An 18,455-nucleotide genomic window follows, 5' to 3' on the forward strand; every position below is an offset into this window, starting at 1 on the left:
CAGCTTGATAAGGCAGTTAATCTGGTCACTCAAATGAAACATGAAGCAGGTGTTACACCTATTTAATCAATGTTAAAAATCAGTAAGCTAAGCTTAGAAATATTCTGGAAAATATATAGGTGATCTTACATTTCAATGTCAATTATGGCAATTATCAGGAAAACCTAAAAAAAAAAAAAGGTATTTGAAAGGCAAGGGGTAAAATGGGTTCAATTCAAATAATAATTTTAAATGTTGAGCAAATTGCTGAGAAAAGCAGGTTCAAAGGACAAGGTGACCCAATATTTTTTTATTGATAGGTAGGCTATGATATAATAGACCTTCTCTCAAGGGGAAATTGAGATCAAATTTCACAGGTTGTTGAAAAATGTCGGACTGACAAAAAAATGAATAAACAGCCCTGGTAAGTCTACATATTAATGAGTAACAAAATGGTATATGTATGCAATCCCAGGGCTATAATGGTGTTTCCAGTAGTTGTTATCAAACTAGACTGGGTTATACTGAATTTTTCACTTCTCTGAATATTTTAAATCAAGGAAATACCATGAAAGGCAATGGTTACCTATTTTCGAAGGTCAAATGTACCTTCAAAAGGAGGAATTGTATAGCAAAGCTAATCAGTAACAGTGTTCACTGCCTACTGTCAAAATTTAAGCCATCTTGGGTATGTGTATGCTTAATAATCCATGTTTGAAAATTACATTGACAACTCAACTTTTTCAAGACTCCGTCATAATGTAAAACGAGTAATGACCGAACAATTTAGAGATACCTCGATTTTCAAGCAGTGGATATACTAGTTTTGAGGTATTTTTGAAGGAATTATAGTATTTTTGTACAGTTGTAGTAACTTCCATGTGGGAATGATGCCAATAAGAATTAAATGGTTTGAATTATGTATGTATTGATATAATCCAAACTTTTCTGGAAATAGCTCTATGATGAAACACCAACTTTTCCTAGAATATCAACTAGTAGTCTGTCGTTTAAAATTCAAAGTGAAATTTGAATTTAAATCTACCGCGATGCAGTAAAAAAGAATGTTGGGATGGGATGACATTGAACTAGGAATTCTGGGTAAATCGTATTTATGATAATGGATATTTAGCTGTAAACTTTTTCCTTTTCTGGTTTGTAAGTGTTTGAATATTGATAAATTGATACTTGTCTTTTTTTTCTAAGAAATTGCTGGTAAGTGATTAAGATGCTTGCATAATGAAATTCTCTGAAATTCTTGTTTATATAAAATCGATAACGTTGAAAAGGACATGTACTAATTTCATCATAATGGCAATTGGTGCATATTTATAACAGTTTCTGATTTTCATTAAAATTACATTTGTCTATTTAGAAATGTTTTGTTATTTATTGGTTTGCTGAAATTGAATAATTTCCTATCGAATTCTGATAGATCTCTGAAAATCAACAAAACATGAACCTGTAGACCGTCAGCAATCTAGAGAAAGTAAAACTGAAAGGAGTGGTGATATGATTTTTAAACATGTCTGTACTTTAAGGAAATATTTTCTATAATTAGAAAGCTAAAAAGGAAACTGTTGTTTTAGCTGATAGAGATCACTTTCAAATCTCCATACCTTTTTTCTGAATTTAAGTTAAGAATGTTGCCCACTGGGCGGTTATCAATTAGAATTTAGATCAAGATATATTTTTCAGACTTTGTTTGTAATACACTACTCATTCATGATCTGACAAAGCTTTATGCAACTCTTGTTCTAGTCATTGAAATATTCCCCAATTAAAATGCTCTTTTCAAGATTTGCTGGTTGTTCAAGATTTGCTGGTAATTTCAGAAATTGGAATGTTGTTTGTCAGTGTGCATATTAGCTGTGGTTTTGATTGGTTAATGCTATGGGTTCAAAGTTTGCTTGAACATGATCAAAGAATGTTTTCTTCAGATCATGCATGGCAACTGCATTAAACCTCAGAAATCATATTTTATCGGTTCTTTAGAATATGTAGGTGACATTTTTCTCTACAATTAGGCATTTATTTTACTTAAATCCATACAGTTTTCTAACAGCTTCCAAAAATCATCTTAACAAACTTAACCTTTCGTAATGTTTTTAAATATTTTTGGTGTTAAAATATTAAGGGCTGAATTCTTTTATTTTAAACTTTCAGATATGTTAAAAGGCATGTTTCACTAGATTTTGTTGTATAGTTTTCACAAATTTTGGCAAAAAATGTTTTTGACCTACAAAAAAGTAGAATGTCCCTTTGATAACGATCTGAAAGTGATGAAGGGGCTGTGGACTCCAAAATGATAGAATATAGAGTTTACCTCATGTTTATATATATTAATATTGCAAACTATTCACATTATTTAAATTATGATAACAGACAGGTTCAAAGTGCATCTGATCTTTTAAAAGAGACCATGTGATTTGCTCCCCTTGGCAGACATGCATCTACTTCATTCTCTGATAGATATTTTTTCAGACATGACATAAATGACATTATGATGGTTTATCTGGGTGTTGCAGATCAAATTCTAATAAAAATGGTTAAAACCAGAGCACCTTCAGTGTTGCGGAACTTTCCCACAAAACTGGGCCTAGTTTTTCTGTCTCTACACCAGCCGACAAACTTTCGAAATATCTATCAGAGGCTGGAAAAGAGGCAGAGTTTTTGGTCTAGGTTTAGGACATCCACTATTTCTAGATACAAGTATGACAACATTTAACTTGTCGGAACTATTCCACAAGGTGCTGACAACAGTGTTTAGCCATTTGGATGGGACAACAGCTGATGCCCTGAAGACTGAACACTTTGCAAGATTGATCTCTCCATAATTGAAAATAGGCTAAAAGGACATTTTTAATGAAATGTTTCCTTCTTACATGTCTTCATTATCTGAAACCAAGGGAAAAAGTAGGACAAAACATATCTTTTTTCCTTTCGGTTAACAGTGAATGATATATAATATATATAATAAGCTATTTGTCCTTCAAAGCATATTCTTAGTGAAGAACTTCCTTTTGATTATTGCTATTTCTTGGGAACCTACAAATCCTACAAAATTTAAGCTCTCACAAATGATGATTATTTCATATGAATATGAATGTAGAAGTTTGTAGAGCTTTGATGATATCACAAGATAGTGTTATATTGTTATCTTAGTGTCCTTGGATTGTATATTATTATTAGTTTAAAATGGATTCCCTGGGAAGGATGTTATATACCGGAACTACCAATTTAAAAAGCAATCCTAATTCTACTAGAAGTTCATCTTGTCATAGCATTTATGTTTTTTTCATAGTCATAAACTGTGACATTTCTACAAATCTCTTTCAATATTACTAGTATATATTCCCCCTGATCTAATGTTTCTTAAAAAGATATTCAGCTTTTGTATATTTGCATTCAATATATTTGTCTCTATGCATCAGTTTTAATCCTTTCTCAAAATAAGAATTATAAAAAAATGGAAATTTTCTCACTATAATGAGATGAAGATTACAGACTGGGTACAGAGGAGAAATTTGCCCCCCACCCCCTCTAGAAAAATGGCATTTACCCCCATTGTATTTCAACTTTAGCTCTAACAAATTCAAAAATATGATTTTTATACGCTTTTGTCCAAAATTATGAGTCTGTATTCACCAAATCTATTCTATTTTCTTGGGGAACCTCTCAGACGCTTCATGTGAGTGAAGTTTGCAGTCAAGATACCATTGTCCCTTAAAAACGAATATAAAATATTTCTCTGTATTTTGCATTCATACAGTAACAAATAACTATTATTATTAATTCCCTATGAAGTCTTTTATGTTTTTGTGTTATTATATAAACAAGTCATTTAATGTGAATAACTTCCTTGGTCAGTGTTCAGTAGAAACATGATATAACAGGCTTAGCAATATCTTATTCAAGAAAGACATTTTCAGGGAATAAGAAGCAAGTGGAAACATGTCATGAACCTAGATTTATGTACAATGTTGAATAGAAATGAAGTTATACATCTTACTTCCTTTGCTCCTTATTGGACTAATGAAGACAGGCTCAGCTAACATTCTACTGTATGAAATTAAGAAGTTACTGACTTTTCCTTCTATAACCCTTTGACTAGACTTTTTCATCATCAGAAATGAAATGAGCTGAACTCTTTAAGTATGCAATGAGGTAAAATACCGACATTTTCTTTAATAACCCTAAGGATAGAAATTGGGGTCATAAGAATTTTAAAAAGTTGATGAATGTTTTAGTACCTGCTCTATCAGTATGCAATAAGGGAAATTTTAGACATTCTTTTCAATAACCCTTCTTTCAGTAAAAGTTGAAATGAACTAAAATGAGATATCTTTTAAATAAATTTAAATTTGTAAGTACCTTCATCTTAATTTTGAAGCAAATTCAATATTTACTTCTATACATAGATATACCTGGTACAAAATCAAGATGCCATTGAATTTACTTTGTACATTACATACAAAAAACTTCATTCCAATATTTGTCATGCACTTTTACGTCTGTCGATTATTTACATAAATTTTATGGTTTCTAAGAATTACCTCAAAATGAAACTAGATATATAGGACACAGTTTTAAAGTTAGACTTTCCCATAAAGTTATGAACCATATGAAACTTATAACTATTGTGAGATCGTTATACTTTGGTGTGTGCTCAGTTTAGTTTACCCCTGAGAACATCTCATCCATGTAATTTTTTACTCAAGAAAATATGTTACCTTTTGATAAGATGCATGAACTAGATATTATTAAAGAAGTCTTCCCTTATTTTCATTCATGAATGCTAATAATATAAATAATATAAATGCCAATACTTATATGAATAGAAAGTACAGGTGTTCTAATGACTTGGAAAAATACCAGTTTGTCTCACATGTCCATAATTAATTCATAATTAGCTAAATTAGAAGAGAATTACCAGCAGAATTCCAAAGAGTGACCAATCAAGAAAGGTTTAAAAGTCTTTTTTAGTTTATCCAGACTGTACTTTCATGGACATTTATGATTGGTTATATGCAATAAGAACATAATGAAATGATTAAGAATACCGGTACATGATAATTCATTAGAAATACCAATTAATCAAATAGTTCAATGCTTAATTTGACACTAAAAAATAAGGGAACCCATCTTTAGGATGATAAATTATATATTGATATGATTATGAGACATAAAAAATGAAGATAATGATGTATTCAGGTCTCAGCAGGATAATGTAACAGTAGTCAAGATAGATTAGTCTTTAAGGGGAAAAGCTGGTTCAAAATAAAGAATTTCAGTCAAAAAATTCATTTTGTAATTTTGACATTTTCTAAAATTAAAGACACTCCAGTTTGGTTAAAACAAAATAAAATACCCAAAATCATTATTGCAATAAGAGTGTTTTACAGTGGACAGGTACTATCACCAAGCAAAATCATATGTAGTATTATTGCTTGGCTCATGCTATAACCTTTTAGCTAGAGTGTCTATTTTATATGTTAATTCTTACATCTTTACATCTTTATATCATTATGATAACTAGCTTTAATCACTCTATAATATAGTCACAAAAGATTAGTAGACAGAGAGATAGAGGATTAACTATTTAATTAAGTATATTCAGACATTCAGTAGTCTTAGTTCTTAATTATAAGTAGTGGTAATTTGATTACCTACCATCACCTTGGGTATAATCCCTATGGAACATGACTATATAAGACCCAAGACATATTTAGTCAACGCTGGAAGCAAACGTTAACTTGTCATCTACCTACCTACCTTTAGTCAACAGAGAGAAAGATGTAGTAAGAGCGATCATATCAACTGTGAATATTGTGTATATATATATTATACCTGTTATATGAAGAAGAGGTCTGTTATAAATTAACCACAAGACAATCAGGATTTATTATCAGTATAAAGCTATTCACCCCCACGTACATCAAGATATTGATAGATTCAGCCATGGTCTTAGTACTATCAAAAAAACAATGTTGTATATCTTTTAAGCTTGTTATCTCAAAAGAACAATTGTTATCAAAATTTCTAGAAATTGTCATTGAAAAACCATTCAAGATTGAAAATTGAAATTTGTATTCTCCATAATGTTTCATACCGAATGAAATTCTTTGATTTTTGATTCACAATTATGAATATTATAGTCATTTAAATTGAAACAATAATTGTTGCATGGACAACAACAGTTTTCTTCTACATTTTAGTAATGTAGTTCCATAAATGCTTTCTTTAGCAAGCAAAATAAACCATTTTCAAGTGCAAGAACCCATCCAGTTCTTTAGCATAGTGTCTAGAAAATTATTACAGAATTCTTAGGATATCACCTCATTACAATGGCAACAGGGGTCCAGATTAATTTATGAAAACATCTGTCTATGATTCATGATTGCCAAATTGTATCCATTTCTTTCAGAAAGTAAGAAAAATATATTTTGGACCAGACTCTCTACTTAAAAGGTCTAAGATATTATGTTCAGTAATGTCTTAAAGTTTTTTCAAAGGAAGCAGTTTCAGATCCAGGCTAGCGTTTCAGTTCATCGTTTGCCAAAATATCTTGCAATTGAATTTTGTCATAAGTGTGATTTTTCTCTTGTACACTTTGATGATTACATCAAAGAGTTTTTTAGAAACGGGATCTTTAGTTTTTAGTAATCAATAATTTTTTTCAACTTGGTTGAAAATTCTTATGAGAAAGTGTGACAGAGTGTGGGCCTACTTGATGTGGACATATTTTTGGTGTGGAAATTATAGAATTTTCCATCAAAATGTTTAAATATTACCCAAGGGAATGGAAATTTTTTAAATACTTTTATTTAATATTTAATTGGAAAAGTTTCATTTCATTTAGGTTGCTTATAAAGACTTCATAATAGGATATTTCATGTGCAACATCACTTAATATATTTTTTGATATTTCAATTTTTTAAATTTTCTTAGTGATATATTTCCTAGTACAAACCTTTACAAATTTCAACTCTTATATAACTTTAGATAAAGGAAAAGGTTATTTTAGTAAACCTGTTTGCCGAGGAGGACGTGACAAAACTGAATTTTGGTGCGAAAAAACATACACTGTTATCATATATGGTTGCTGCAGATTTAATTATAATAAATTTTAGAGTTAAGTTAAGTTGCAATAATGTGTCGATTGGCAGAATTTTTTCAGGGGGCGGGGGTGATGCAAGGGGTGGTAATCCATTTTACAAGGGAGGGGAGGGGGGAGAGAGGACTGTCTGGGTTATATGATGGCTGAAGGATCCAATATTTAAATGATCAGATCTGTATTTAAACATTTTCTTCATTGAGTGTTCATTATCTGTTGTCAATTTTAAGATGATTTGACATGGCACTAATCTAATTTTAGGATGAAACTACAGTAATATTTACTTCTGGAAGGAAACAACCACTACCAGCTGTTCCTTGTCTTGTTTTGTAGTCAGGTCAAGTTGAATATTGAGAAAAGATTAATTTTTCTGATAGCTAATGATCTTAAATTTGTTTTTTTTTCTATTTTTTAATGGAAAAAGAGTAGGATTAATGGAATTAGGATTGAAATTATTGTCATCTGCCCATATCACTTCTTAGAATTCTCTAATCTTGCAGAAACTTTCGTCATTCATAACTCGTGTACCTTGTACTGATAATACACTGTGTGTCATCTTGATTGATTGATATACCTCCTAATGTTAAAAGTTCATTACCTGCAACCAATGTTTTGCCAATATGTTGTTCTGGATTTTGGGTATCATGTTGCAGTTCGAATGATTAGTACACTACTTGGTTTATTTATTCATATAACTATTTAAGATAATTAAATCCTTTTATTAGTTTTTGATCCATGTCTCCTGTGTCCTATTATTTGGTTGATGTACTTGATGGAAGCATCAAGGGTAAATTGTACCTTATTGCCCTTCAAAATAAATAACATATTTACTTCATGACCTTTAGAAGTATTTATAAGCATCCTTGACAAGGTAAACTTTTCCTTAAATTCAGTAGAAATCTACTTTCAGTTTTATTTTTCATATACTTTTACTTTCATTTTTGGAACCAAATTATGCCTACTGTTAAGTCAGCAACAATTCTATATTTAGTCAGGCAAGTTTCTACGAGTCTAGTCTGAATGAACTTACTTAAACTCAAAATTGTGTTCGTGCAAACCTTGAAGGGATAGGTGTGGCATTTTGGGGAGTTGATTTTAGTTTTGAATATATGTAAATAGTCTTCAGAAGTACTAGAAATGTAGGAAAATTGTATAATTCCCTTGTAAATACTTCCAACTAGGAATTTTACTCACTATTTTTATATATATCTTGCCATATATCACAGAGTATCATAAATCATTTTAACAGTCAAACACAGATGATTATCGACACACATAGATTTGAAGGCTCAAATTTCGACAGTGAACTGTGAACACTATTAATGATTAGCTCAACTAAAATATTCCAGTTTCTTAGACTAAAATATGATTGGTAAAAAAAATTGCCTACTTGTCCCTTTAACAGGGTTCTTTTTTTGATTAAGATATCATTATATCATATACCAATGGTTCTCAAAGATTTCTTGATAGTTGAAATTTCAAAAAAGAGCAATTGCAACTAACACAATTTCCCCAAGGTGAATGACAATTTTAACATGAATTAGAATACAACTGAGTTTGATCTTTTTTTGTAAATTTTTAATACATGTTGCATTAAAGAGATTGTAAATTGGTTTTCTAAACTTTTTATGTGTATATTGGACACTGATAACTAGGATTTGCACCATTTCAATTTTCAGTCAAACGTCTGTGGTTCTTGCAATCCTACTGAATGAGCTATGGCTAAGGCCCTCAGATTTCACTATTAGCTTTTTCAATATTGACGTCATATATATTTTGAAGCATTTTGAAAGGAATGACAAACATCTGACTGATCATTTGAATGATGGAAATAAAAATCATTAATGCCCTGATACTCACAAAAAATTAAATCTTAAATTTATGTTATATAACATGCAACATTAAATTAGATGTTTTGTTTGAAAAGTCAATTTACAAAGATAAATTTCTTAATTCGATTGATATTATAAAACAGATTTCTAAGAAGTAAACCATTGTGATTTTCATAGAAATTCATTTGGTATTGAAGTTGATTGATATGTTAAAATGTCATCTACTTTCACTTTGACAGTTAAACAACTATTAAAGTGATATAGCTATTTTAATATTTTCTCTATCCAGCTAATATCGTTTCAGCAATCTGTATTACTTTCCAGATTGATATCTGGCATCCTGCACAATGGTGGTGCCAGCCTTCCAAGACTGGGGCAGACTGACGTAAATGAAGGGGACAACTGTCTGGGTTGAGATTCAAAATTGGCTAAACTGCGGAAGTGCATAAATATATCAAGCCTCTGAGAGGGTTGGAGAAAATTTTTGAAAATAGAATTGATTTGGTACATTCTGACAAATATTTTGGAGCTAAAGCGTATCATACCATTTTTCTAGAAAAGTACATGCCCCGATTGGTATCTGGTGCCGCATCTGATCCTGTAATTAAACAAAAATACACCAAGAAAAGTTTGATGAAAGCAATCTTCTACCCTCATTCATTTAGCAATTAAATAAAATATGCATTTTTCAACCAAAATATATGGAGACCAGAGATCCTTGTGAAAGAAATAGAATTTTCACAAAAGAACTTAGGTTCAGTGCAAAAGTGTGCTAGGAGGTCAAAACAGCTAACATCACACTTTTCACAGACATGCACAAAAAAATAAACTAAAAATTAAAGTAGGGCAGTAGGGTGAAAGATTTTTTTGAACTATTTATATTGTTATGATATGCATACTGTAAATATTGTGTATTCTAATTTCAGGCTATACGAGTATTTTTTCTGATTCGTGATTTATCACTTACGTTGTTAAATGAGATAGATATTCATCTACCATTGACCAAAGATGAAAATTGTGTGAAAATTAATGATGTCTTAGATCTCAGTAAGTACAACTCGTGGGTAATACCAGCTTTTCTATGTCATTCTATTAGGAAATGTGTCTTATACCTTGAATGCCATAGCCACCTTTCGTGCATTACTGAAGTTTGTTAATGAAGTGATTTGATTGGATTGTGTGCCAGAGATATAGCCAGTCATGACCTCATGCGCAGCCAAATTGTTGGTCTATTCTCTTTAGAACTGTTGATTGTTATGATTGGCTGCATATGCTAGAAAACAAACCACACAAATGGTTGCATTTATAATTTTCCGTGAAACATGAAAGGTGGCTATTGCCGTTCCTAATAGCTTGACATTCTGATGATATATTAATCTAAACATGCTTTGAAGCGTGTTTCAATAATTACTTCTTTTAATGGATATATCATTCTATTCTTTAGTCATGGCACCTTGTAAGTCAAAAGGATAAATATATACTCTTATTGACCAAGTTTAAGACTTTAAATTTTATGACCATGTTCAGGGGTAGTACACCTTTAACAGAGGTTTTGAGAAATGAAAATTGACTAAAAATCCTTTTCAACTCAAAAAAATAAGACAAGGAAATTAATTAATTAATTAAGCAGAATGATGAATGATTATAATAAATATCCTAGAGGGAGGAACTTAGAAGTTAAGTCCAGTGCATTAAGCATAATGATCAGTCAAACAACATGAATATAATATATAATGATAATAAATTGTTTCCTTTTATAACATGAAACTTCCTAACAAGAAAATAGGGGAATCCCCAAAATTTCATAAGGGCTATATTTAAGCTTCAACTTATAAATTGAAAACATGATAGTATTAATGTAATAGATCTGACATAATAAAAAAGTATAGGGGGTGGTAAACATAATCCCATCAGTCTCAAACTTTTTTTTTAAAGGGACACCTTGGCCATCTGTTTGACCAATTGTAAAAGAGTCTCAGAAACGATTTTTTTTTTAGCTAACCTAATCAGTGTAGTGTTCACAGATATGTATTAACATATCTATCTATCTAAAGATAAGAATTTAAAGGATGATTTCATCATGGGTTTTAACTTTAGTTACTGCAGGGACAGAGTGGCAGATATGGAAAAGTTTTTAAGTAGACCTGATGCTGAGGTCCTGTCAAAATTTCATCATTGCACACTGCATGGTATTTTGCCTCTCAATTAGCCCAACAGGATGCTCATAAAGAAGGGTAACACCATGCAGTGTGCAGTGGGGGAAATTTTGGAAGGACAGCGTCATTAGCCTAATCTTTTTCAATTTCCAACTGTTGAGGGAGCTCTGCCTCTTAAACACAAGGACTTGGTTTTGTACCATCCAAACGACTTGACACTTTTTCCATGACAGCCCCTCGGACCTGCATCACTTGATGCATGGAGGTATTAATTAGACCTAAAGAATATGTAGGTCAGACAATGATAAAATTGATTTATTTTTCAGATAACAGTGATTTGATTGCATGTACAGTTTTGCTGAAAGATAGGTAGGTCCTCAGATACATTTTTCAAATGGATAATCACCTTTGTAGCGCCTAACTGTGGCACTTTTCAGAATGAATATCCCATTCAGTCTTTATAACTGTCTTCCTGAAAATGCATTAGATTGCAGACAAACTCTAAGTGTAAGATTTAATTCTGGAAAGTGTTACAAGTGGCTGATGCTGCTATTGACTTTTAAAGAGAAAAATAACAGGACTATGTACCTTTAAAAACAACTTCCTTGTCCTTTTATTGATATTCAATATTATTTTGAATTGAGTTTCAATTTATCTTAGAAATTGGTGTTTATCAAAATGTTAAACTAACCAATCAGTTGTTTTTTAAAATGTTAAACTAACCGATCAGTTGTTTTTTAAAATGTTAAACTATCTGAGGAGTTGTTTTTTAAGATATTAAACTATCTGATCAGTTGTTTTTTTAAAATGTTAAACTAACTGATCAGTTGTTTTTTAAAATGTTAAACTATCTGAGGAGTTGTTTTTTAAGATATTAAACTATCTGATCAGTTGTTTTTTTAAAATGTTAAACTAACTGATCAGTTGTTTTTTTAAAATGTTAAACTATCTGAGGAGTTGTTTTTTTAAGCTAAAACTATCTGATCAGTTGTTTTTTAAAATGTTAAACTATCTGATCAGTTGTTTTTTTAAAATGTTAAACTAACCGATCAGTTGTTTTTTAAAATGTTAAACTATCTGAGGAGTTGTTTTTTTAAGATATTAAACTATCTGATCAGTTGTTTTTTTAAAATGTTAAACTATCTGATCAGTTGTTTTTTAAAATGTTAAACTATCTGATCAGTTGTTTTTTATAATATTAAAATATCTGATCAGTTGTTTTTTTAAAATGTTAAACTATCTGATCAGTTGTTTTTTTAAAATGGTAAACTATCTGATCAGTTGTTTTTTAAGATATTAAACTATCTGATCAGTTGTTTTTTTTAAAATGTTAAACTATGTGATCAGTTGTTGTTTTAAAATGTTAAACTATTTGATCTGTTGTTTTTTGAAATTTTAAACTATCTGATCTGTTGTTTTTTAAGATTTTAAACTATCTGATCAGTTGTTTTTTTTAAATGTTAAACTATCTGATCAGTTGTTTTTTGAAATTTTAAACTATCTGATCAGTACATGGTTGATGGGTTTATAATTTCATTAATGAAATAAATTAGACATCTTTTTTTAGTAAAAAAACAATGGTAACTTAAGGGATACAGTCTTCTTAGTATTCACCAGGGCTGTTGATTTATTTTTTTAGAGAATTAGAGAAAGTCTATTATATACCTTTAAACTGGTATTTTCTTAGTCATTAGAACACCTCTACTTTCTATTCATATAATTATTAGCATTTTCATAAATAAAAAAAAAAAGGGAACTCATCTTTAAACATGCAGTATATGTGACAATATTTAGGTGACTGTATGCCTTTAGGTTAATGCTCTGCTCGGCCTGATTAATATACATGAATATTTTGATGTATTTTATCAAGCACTTTAAAGCAAACAAAATTTAATAATGGATAAAGGATAAACTTTTCTTTGAATTGCTGACAAACAGGACATCAGATATGAATTCTGAAAAGTGACAGCTGGAATTGAGCTCTATCAGATAATAAATCTCATTTCCCTTACATATTTCATTGTATTATAGCACTACACCTACATCTAAGTAAATATTATTTCAGTCGTAGACAAGAAAGGAGGTTTCTAGTTATAGATCCTGTACAGTTAATATTAGTTGAACCAGATACCAAAAGATTAGGTTGGGGTGTGGTTAGATTTGTGGGATTTTTACAGGTAACTTATATAAACATTATTGCTATCAAAGAGTGAACTTATTATTTAAATCATTCGAGGAAAATGAGCCTAACAATTTACAGAGCTTAGAATATCTCGGTCGGGGTAATATACCTAGTGTCTAATGAAATGATAGTTTATATCCTGCTTTTCTGGGCCTACCTAACAAGAATTTAACCAGGAAAGTGGTAATATCCTATTCTTTTAAATTTCCAACTGTCAAAGGAAGTACATGAAGCTGTTATATCCTCATTCAAACATTCTCATCAAATATTATCAGATTGGTTAAAGATAACATAGTCCATTAGAACTGGACTTTGGCAGAAAACTTTCTTAGATTACTATGGAGACGAACAGTATCAAAAAGAAATAAAATTGTAACTTAATCTAATAAGATTGATTTCATATCATCATCTTCGTAAAATTTCAGGATATTGAAGTGACAGGGGATAAAGATGACAGCAGATCTTTACATATTGTGGTCCATAAACCATCCTCCACTCAACACTCTAGATCACTCTCACTGCTTGCTGGTCGATTTATTTTTGATGATCATATACGATGTATGGCTGCCAAACAACGATTGATCAAAGGCAGATTAAGAGCTCGACAACAAAAAATGGCCACCATTGAACGACTACTAGATATATCTTCTCAAACAGATGGTAATGGTCCATACACCAGAGGTGGTCCTATACCAGGTAAAAGAGTTTGCTAATGCTGGTTGTTTTGGTATTTCTTATGCATAATAATCTATCCTTTACCAAAGGTTTTTGAAATTTCGAGTGAAAAGCACTATTATGATTTTGGGTACAACTCAACTAAGACTAGACCTGTTTTGAATCCCTTAAAATCCATGAAAGTTTTTTTATTTTTGAAGAATTAAGAAATATCAGTTTAAACTTCGGTATTTCAGGACGAAGCCATCCTGTAAGAGTTGCTAGTGAACCAAATGCTGCAAGATTGGACCAAAAATCCATTTCATCAACTAAATCACAACCAAATCTAGATGTTCGTAAGAAAGAATCCAAAACTAGCCAGCATGCTGCTAAGCCACAACAAGATCAATCTTCAACAGATGAGTCTGTAGAACTAGCTCAAGAAGCCACATCTGCATCTTTCGCTGTACAAAATTTAAACCATCATAACTTTAAGACTTCCACCCCGGTTAAAGGTAGCAGTAGCAGCAGAAATAGTCCTAAAGTTTCATCTAATGTGAAACCAGACTTGCAGGAAATACCAATGGAAGACTTATCAGTGAAAACAAAGCATCGAAGTGGTTCTTTAGAGAGACCATCAATGAGATTGCAAACAAATATTCATAAACAGTATAACAGAAGTCACTCTCACAGTCCAAGACGCAATAAAAGTGACTCAGATCCTGTAGTATATGATGTGTCACAGAGTCCAAAATCCAAAAAGAAAGCTCAAACAAGTCTGATTATCAACAGACCACATAGTCAAAGTAGTCCCATTCCAATGTCGGCTGCCAAATCTAGATCAGAAACAGCTGCAGATGATAGTCCAGAACATCATAGAGGCTCAAGAAGTCTTCTCAGTCAATCACCTAAAACATTAAGACCTGCAGATGCACCTACCTTATCACTTCTTCCACAGAATGAAACAAATTCAGAAGCAGTTAGTGGTTCAGTTCTCTCTCCAAAATTATTGCCTCCAGCAGATGAGACCAAAATTCGGACATTGAGTGATTTATCCTCAGGTAGCAGTGATTCTGCAAGTCCGCATACACTAACTGGAAAAGCTGTTAAGAAAGGCAAAAAGAAAGGATCTCGGGCGGATGAAGATTCTGATGCAAATCCATCAGCTGAACTGACATTATTAGCCCAAATGGTGCAGGAACATTACAGATTCCCAGAAACTGCAGAGCAACAGTTTCAAAAACAAGAGCATACCTAAACATAAGTACTGAAGTAGTGATGGAATTATACATATTTTTAGGGCATAATATAACTACATCTAGTTATGTATAAAAATAATTTCAATCATTATTTCTGTTTGAATTAGAACTTTGTCTAAGAGCAGCTAAAAACGAGTGCCACTCATGACTTCGATTTTCACTGTACTTTCACTTTCCCCAATAGATATAGTTTACAGCACAGTTGTCACAAGTTAATTTTGTCACAAAAACTGAAATTTTAGGGAAAGTATGCAGGTTTTTTATTATTAAAACATAAAAGATTTCTAAAATATGATATTTACTACTATGGAAAAACCCATATTTCAAACAAAATTGTCCTGATAAGGATTATATATCTTAAACGTGTTTGATAAGGATATGGGTGTACTAGATCCTAAATAATGTTTTTAGTTAAAAATCCTGAAGAAATCAAAAAGGCCTGTGGCAAAATAAAATTTCCCTTCTTGTCCCGATAACTAATCTCATGGTGCATCATCTCATGTGCATCATCTCATGTGCATCGAGGTGTACAAGGATTACAACAAAAATATCAATAGTGCAGGACAAAAGCCATAGAAAGAGAAAGTTTTTTTTTCTAAATTGTTATAAAAATAATGTAATTGCGGAGTTGGAATTTCGGAACTAAAGGTTTTTCTCGGAAAACTTTTATCCTGGATAAAAAAAAATAAACTACATTAACATATTTCTTAGAAAAGGCTGTACAAGGATATTGCACTTTGAACCGACTCGTCGCAGACACCTTTACCTGGAAAGTACCTTTCTAAATATAGAAATGACCTATTTTACCTGTAAGATTTAAGTATAGTTTTTAAGCACACATACACCACTTTAAGTTCTTAATAGAGTAAAGGTACACCACTATACCATTGTAATATATCAAATAACATTTTAATTCAAATATTGACAATACCTTTTTTGGGTTTCCGAGAAATTCAAAAGAGGTTTTCTAGCTTTTGTATGTGTATCGGGAACTATATGCGCCATTGCTGTGTCCTGTCGGATATAGATGTATATGGGTCTATTACTGTACAGTATTCCCTCGGTATACTATTAAAGCCCGATAACGGCGTGGTACAAGTAGAAAGTACCAAGGTTGCTCCCAGATCGACCTTGCGACTAGTGGATCCTAAGGGCAATTTGATTTTCAAATCGACTGACACCATCGGGGAAAATGTTATCAATCGATTAATCATGTCGACTTTGGTGTTTCCATACAACTGAAAAATCACACCTCAATCGCTGTCGTGTTCTATATTCTATAAAAATTTGAACCTCGCGGTCGACCGAAGCAGTCGGAATCCGAGACCACTCAGTTTATCTCAGCTGTTAGTAACCGAGCATTTTATATAATCCTCTATAAGATTTGAATTGCCAGACGATCTAACCCCACTCCTGATAGCCTACATAGCATGAGATTAGAAAAACCTCTTCGAATCTTAGTGATATCAACAGAATCGTATATACATAAGTCAACTCATCAGAGAATTAGAAATATAGTTTTATTGAGTTTTCATTCTGAATATTTTGTTGTGTTTTGTATGTTATGTTATACAAAGTCGAGTTATATTTATTTAGTTTATGTATGTATAATTAATTGTTAATTTTATTTTGTAAATATACGTGTATCATAAATCCTAAATGGTGAAATGTAGATCATTAATTTGTATATTATATATTAGATTATACAGAAAAAGCACTATGAATAAATTTATTTGAAACATCTATGTATTCCATTACTAACTTTTAGACCTTATTTTTATGTTCTTAAAGGGACAGCTTCGCCATTTGGGGAGGGGGGGGGGGGGGGGGGTTGATTAAGTCTTAAGAGTAGTCTGTAGAAGTACCAGAAAATTCGAAATTCTATTACGAACATGGCACAATTCCTTCAAAAATATTTCAAACTAGTAATTTCTATTTTAATAGATATCTTTCTGTATGCCAGTGTCTCAAGAAATAACGAGTCGTCATTTTAACTTTCAAACGCGGATAATTTTGGACACACATGGATTTATTTGAAGGTTTAAATTATAACGGTGAGTTGTGAACACTATAGCTGATTGGCTTAGCTTAAAAAAAAATTCTCGTTTTTTAGACTAAGGTATGATAATGCTTATAAGCTGAAAGTGTTTAATTTTGTAGAAATTTTCAGAATTAAAATCTGACTTTCAATTTCGATGTTTGTGTCTCTTATCACAATTGATGAAAAGTGTTTGTTCAATTCAAGGCTGTTATCCGTAGCCTATATTTGATGGTAAATATCTTCACTGATTGAACTTTTGATTCTTTCCAGAATACATTATAAAGTCAAGTAGGATAGAGCCTATAAAAAAATATTCTTTTATTTGCTTAAAGCTTTGTCAAGATAACTTTTCACAAAATTATGGTCAAAAATCCAGGAAGACGCCCGTTAAAAGGTCATTCACTATAGATTTAAAAATATGATAACGCAAGGCGAAAATTGAAAACAAAACGAAGATCACTATAAGTGCGCCAGACCTGAGTATTTGCGGTTAACCACAAAGTTAATCCTTTGAGAATTTGACTGTGATAAGCCCAATTTCTTAGAAATGAAAGGTATAAGCGTGGACCAATCGTTTTCGCAGTACGTATAAAGAAAAGTAGGCCACCTTAATGAGTGAATTTCCAAGAAGAAGAAGGATACATGTATTTGCAATGATGTACATGATTTGCGTCTTAAATTTCCACCTCTTTGTAATGATTAGCAAATATTCTATAATTTTTTTGTTTAATTTTGTGATTTTCGAGACACCCACGTTTGGCCCCGTAATGAAGCCTGTTGATTTAGATATTGGTAGGCCTTTTATAAAGCCTTTTTCATGTCTAGTAAAAATTAGTTCCAATCTAATTAAAGTGCCAGATTCGCCTTTTTGACAAATCGCAGGCCTATCTTAGTCTCAGAAACGTGGATTGTTTTTTGCTAAACTCATCAGTGATAGAGTTCACAGCTCATCGTCAAAACTTGAGCCTTCAAATTCATATATGTGTCCAGAACATAATCTATAAAAGAATCTCGCCAGATCATGGATGGCAAGTGTAATAGGCCTGACCTCCAGATAAAACACGAAACGTCCGCAGTTTTGTATTTTTTATCAGATTTGGACAGGTTATACAAATTATTTATAACTTGTGCAATTAAATATTTGCGTGTCCATAAATTGGCCCGAAAACTATGTCCTATACTCCTCCCCCCACAGACTGATTTAGAATGTGTGTAATTATCAAATCTAATATCAA

The 18,455-nt window shown here is 31.6% G+C and overlaps 1 protein-coding gene across 1 annotated transcript in view; it reads left to right on the forward strand.

Moving 5' to 3' along the window:
* Positions 1-13,910, forward strand: part of LOTGIDRAFT_196246 (hypothetical protein) — a gene marked incomplete at its 3' end in the record, with an annotated part of 29,575 nt that extends 15,665 nt beyond the window's left edge. Inside the window, exons 19-22 of the mRNA XM_009066155.1 lie at positions 9,855-9,975; positions 11,411-11,453; positions 13,156-13,261; positions 13,692-13,910. Coding sequence (XP_009064403.1) covers positions 9,855-9,975; positions 11,411-11,453; positions 13,156-13,261; positions 13,692-13,910 — 489 coding nt within the window. The remainder of the gene's footprint in view (positions 1-9,854; positions 9,976-11,410; positions 11,454-13,155; positions 13,262-13,691) is intronic.
* Between the last annotated feature and the right edge of the window lie 4,545 nt (positions 13,911-18,455).

The sequence above is a fragment of the Lottia gigantea genome, assembly GCF_000327385.1.
Source record: "Lottia gigantea unplaced genomic scaffold LOTGIsca_73, whole genome shotgun sequence".
Lineage (NCBI taxonomy): Eukaryota > Metazoa > Mollusca > Gastropoda > Lottiidae > Lottia > Lottia gigantea.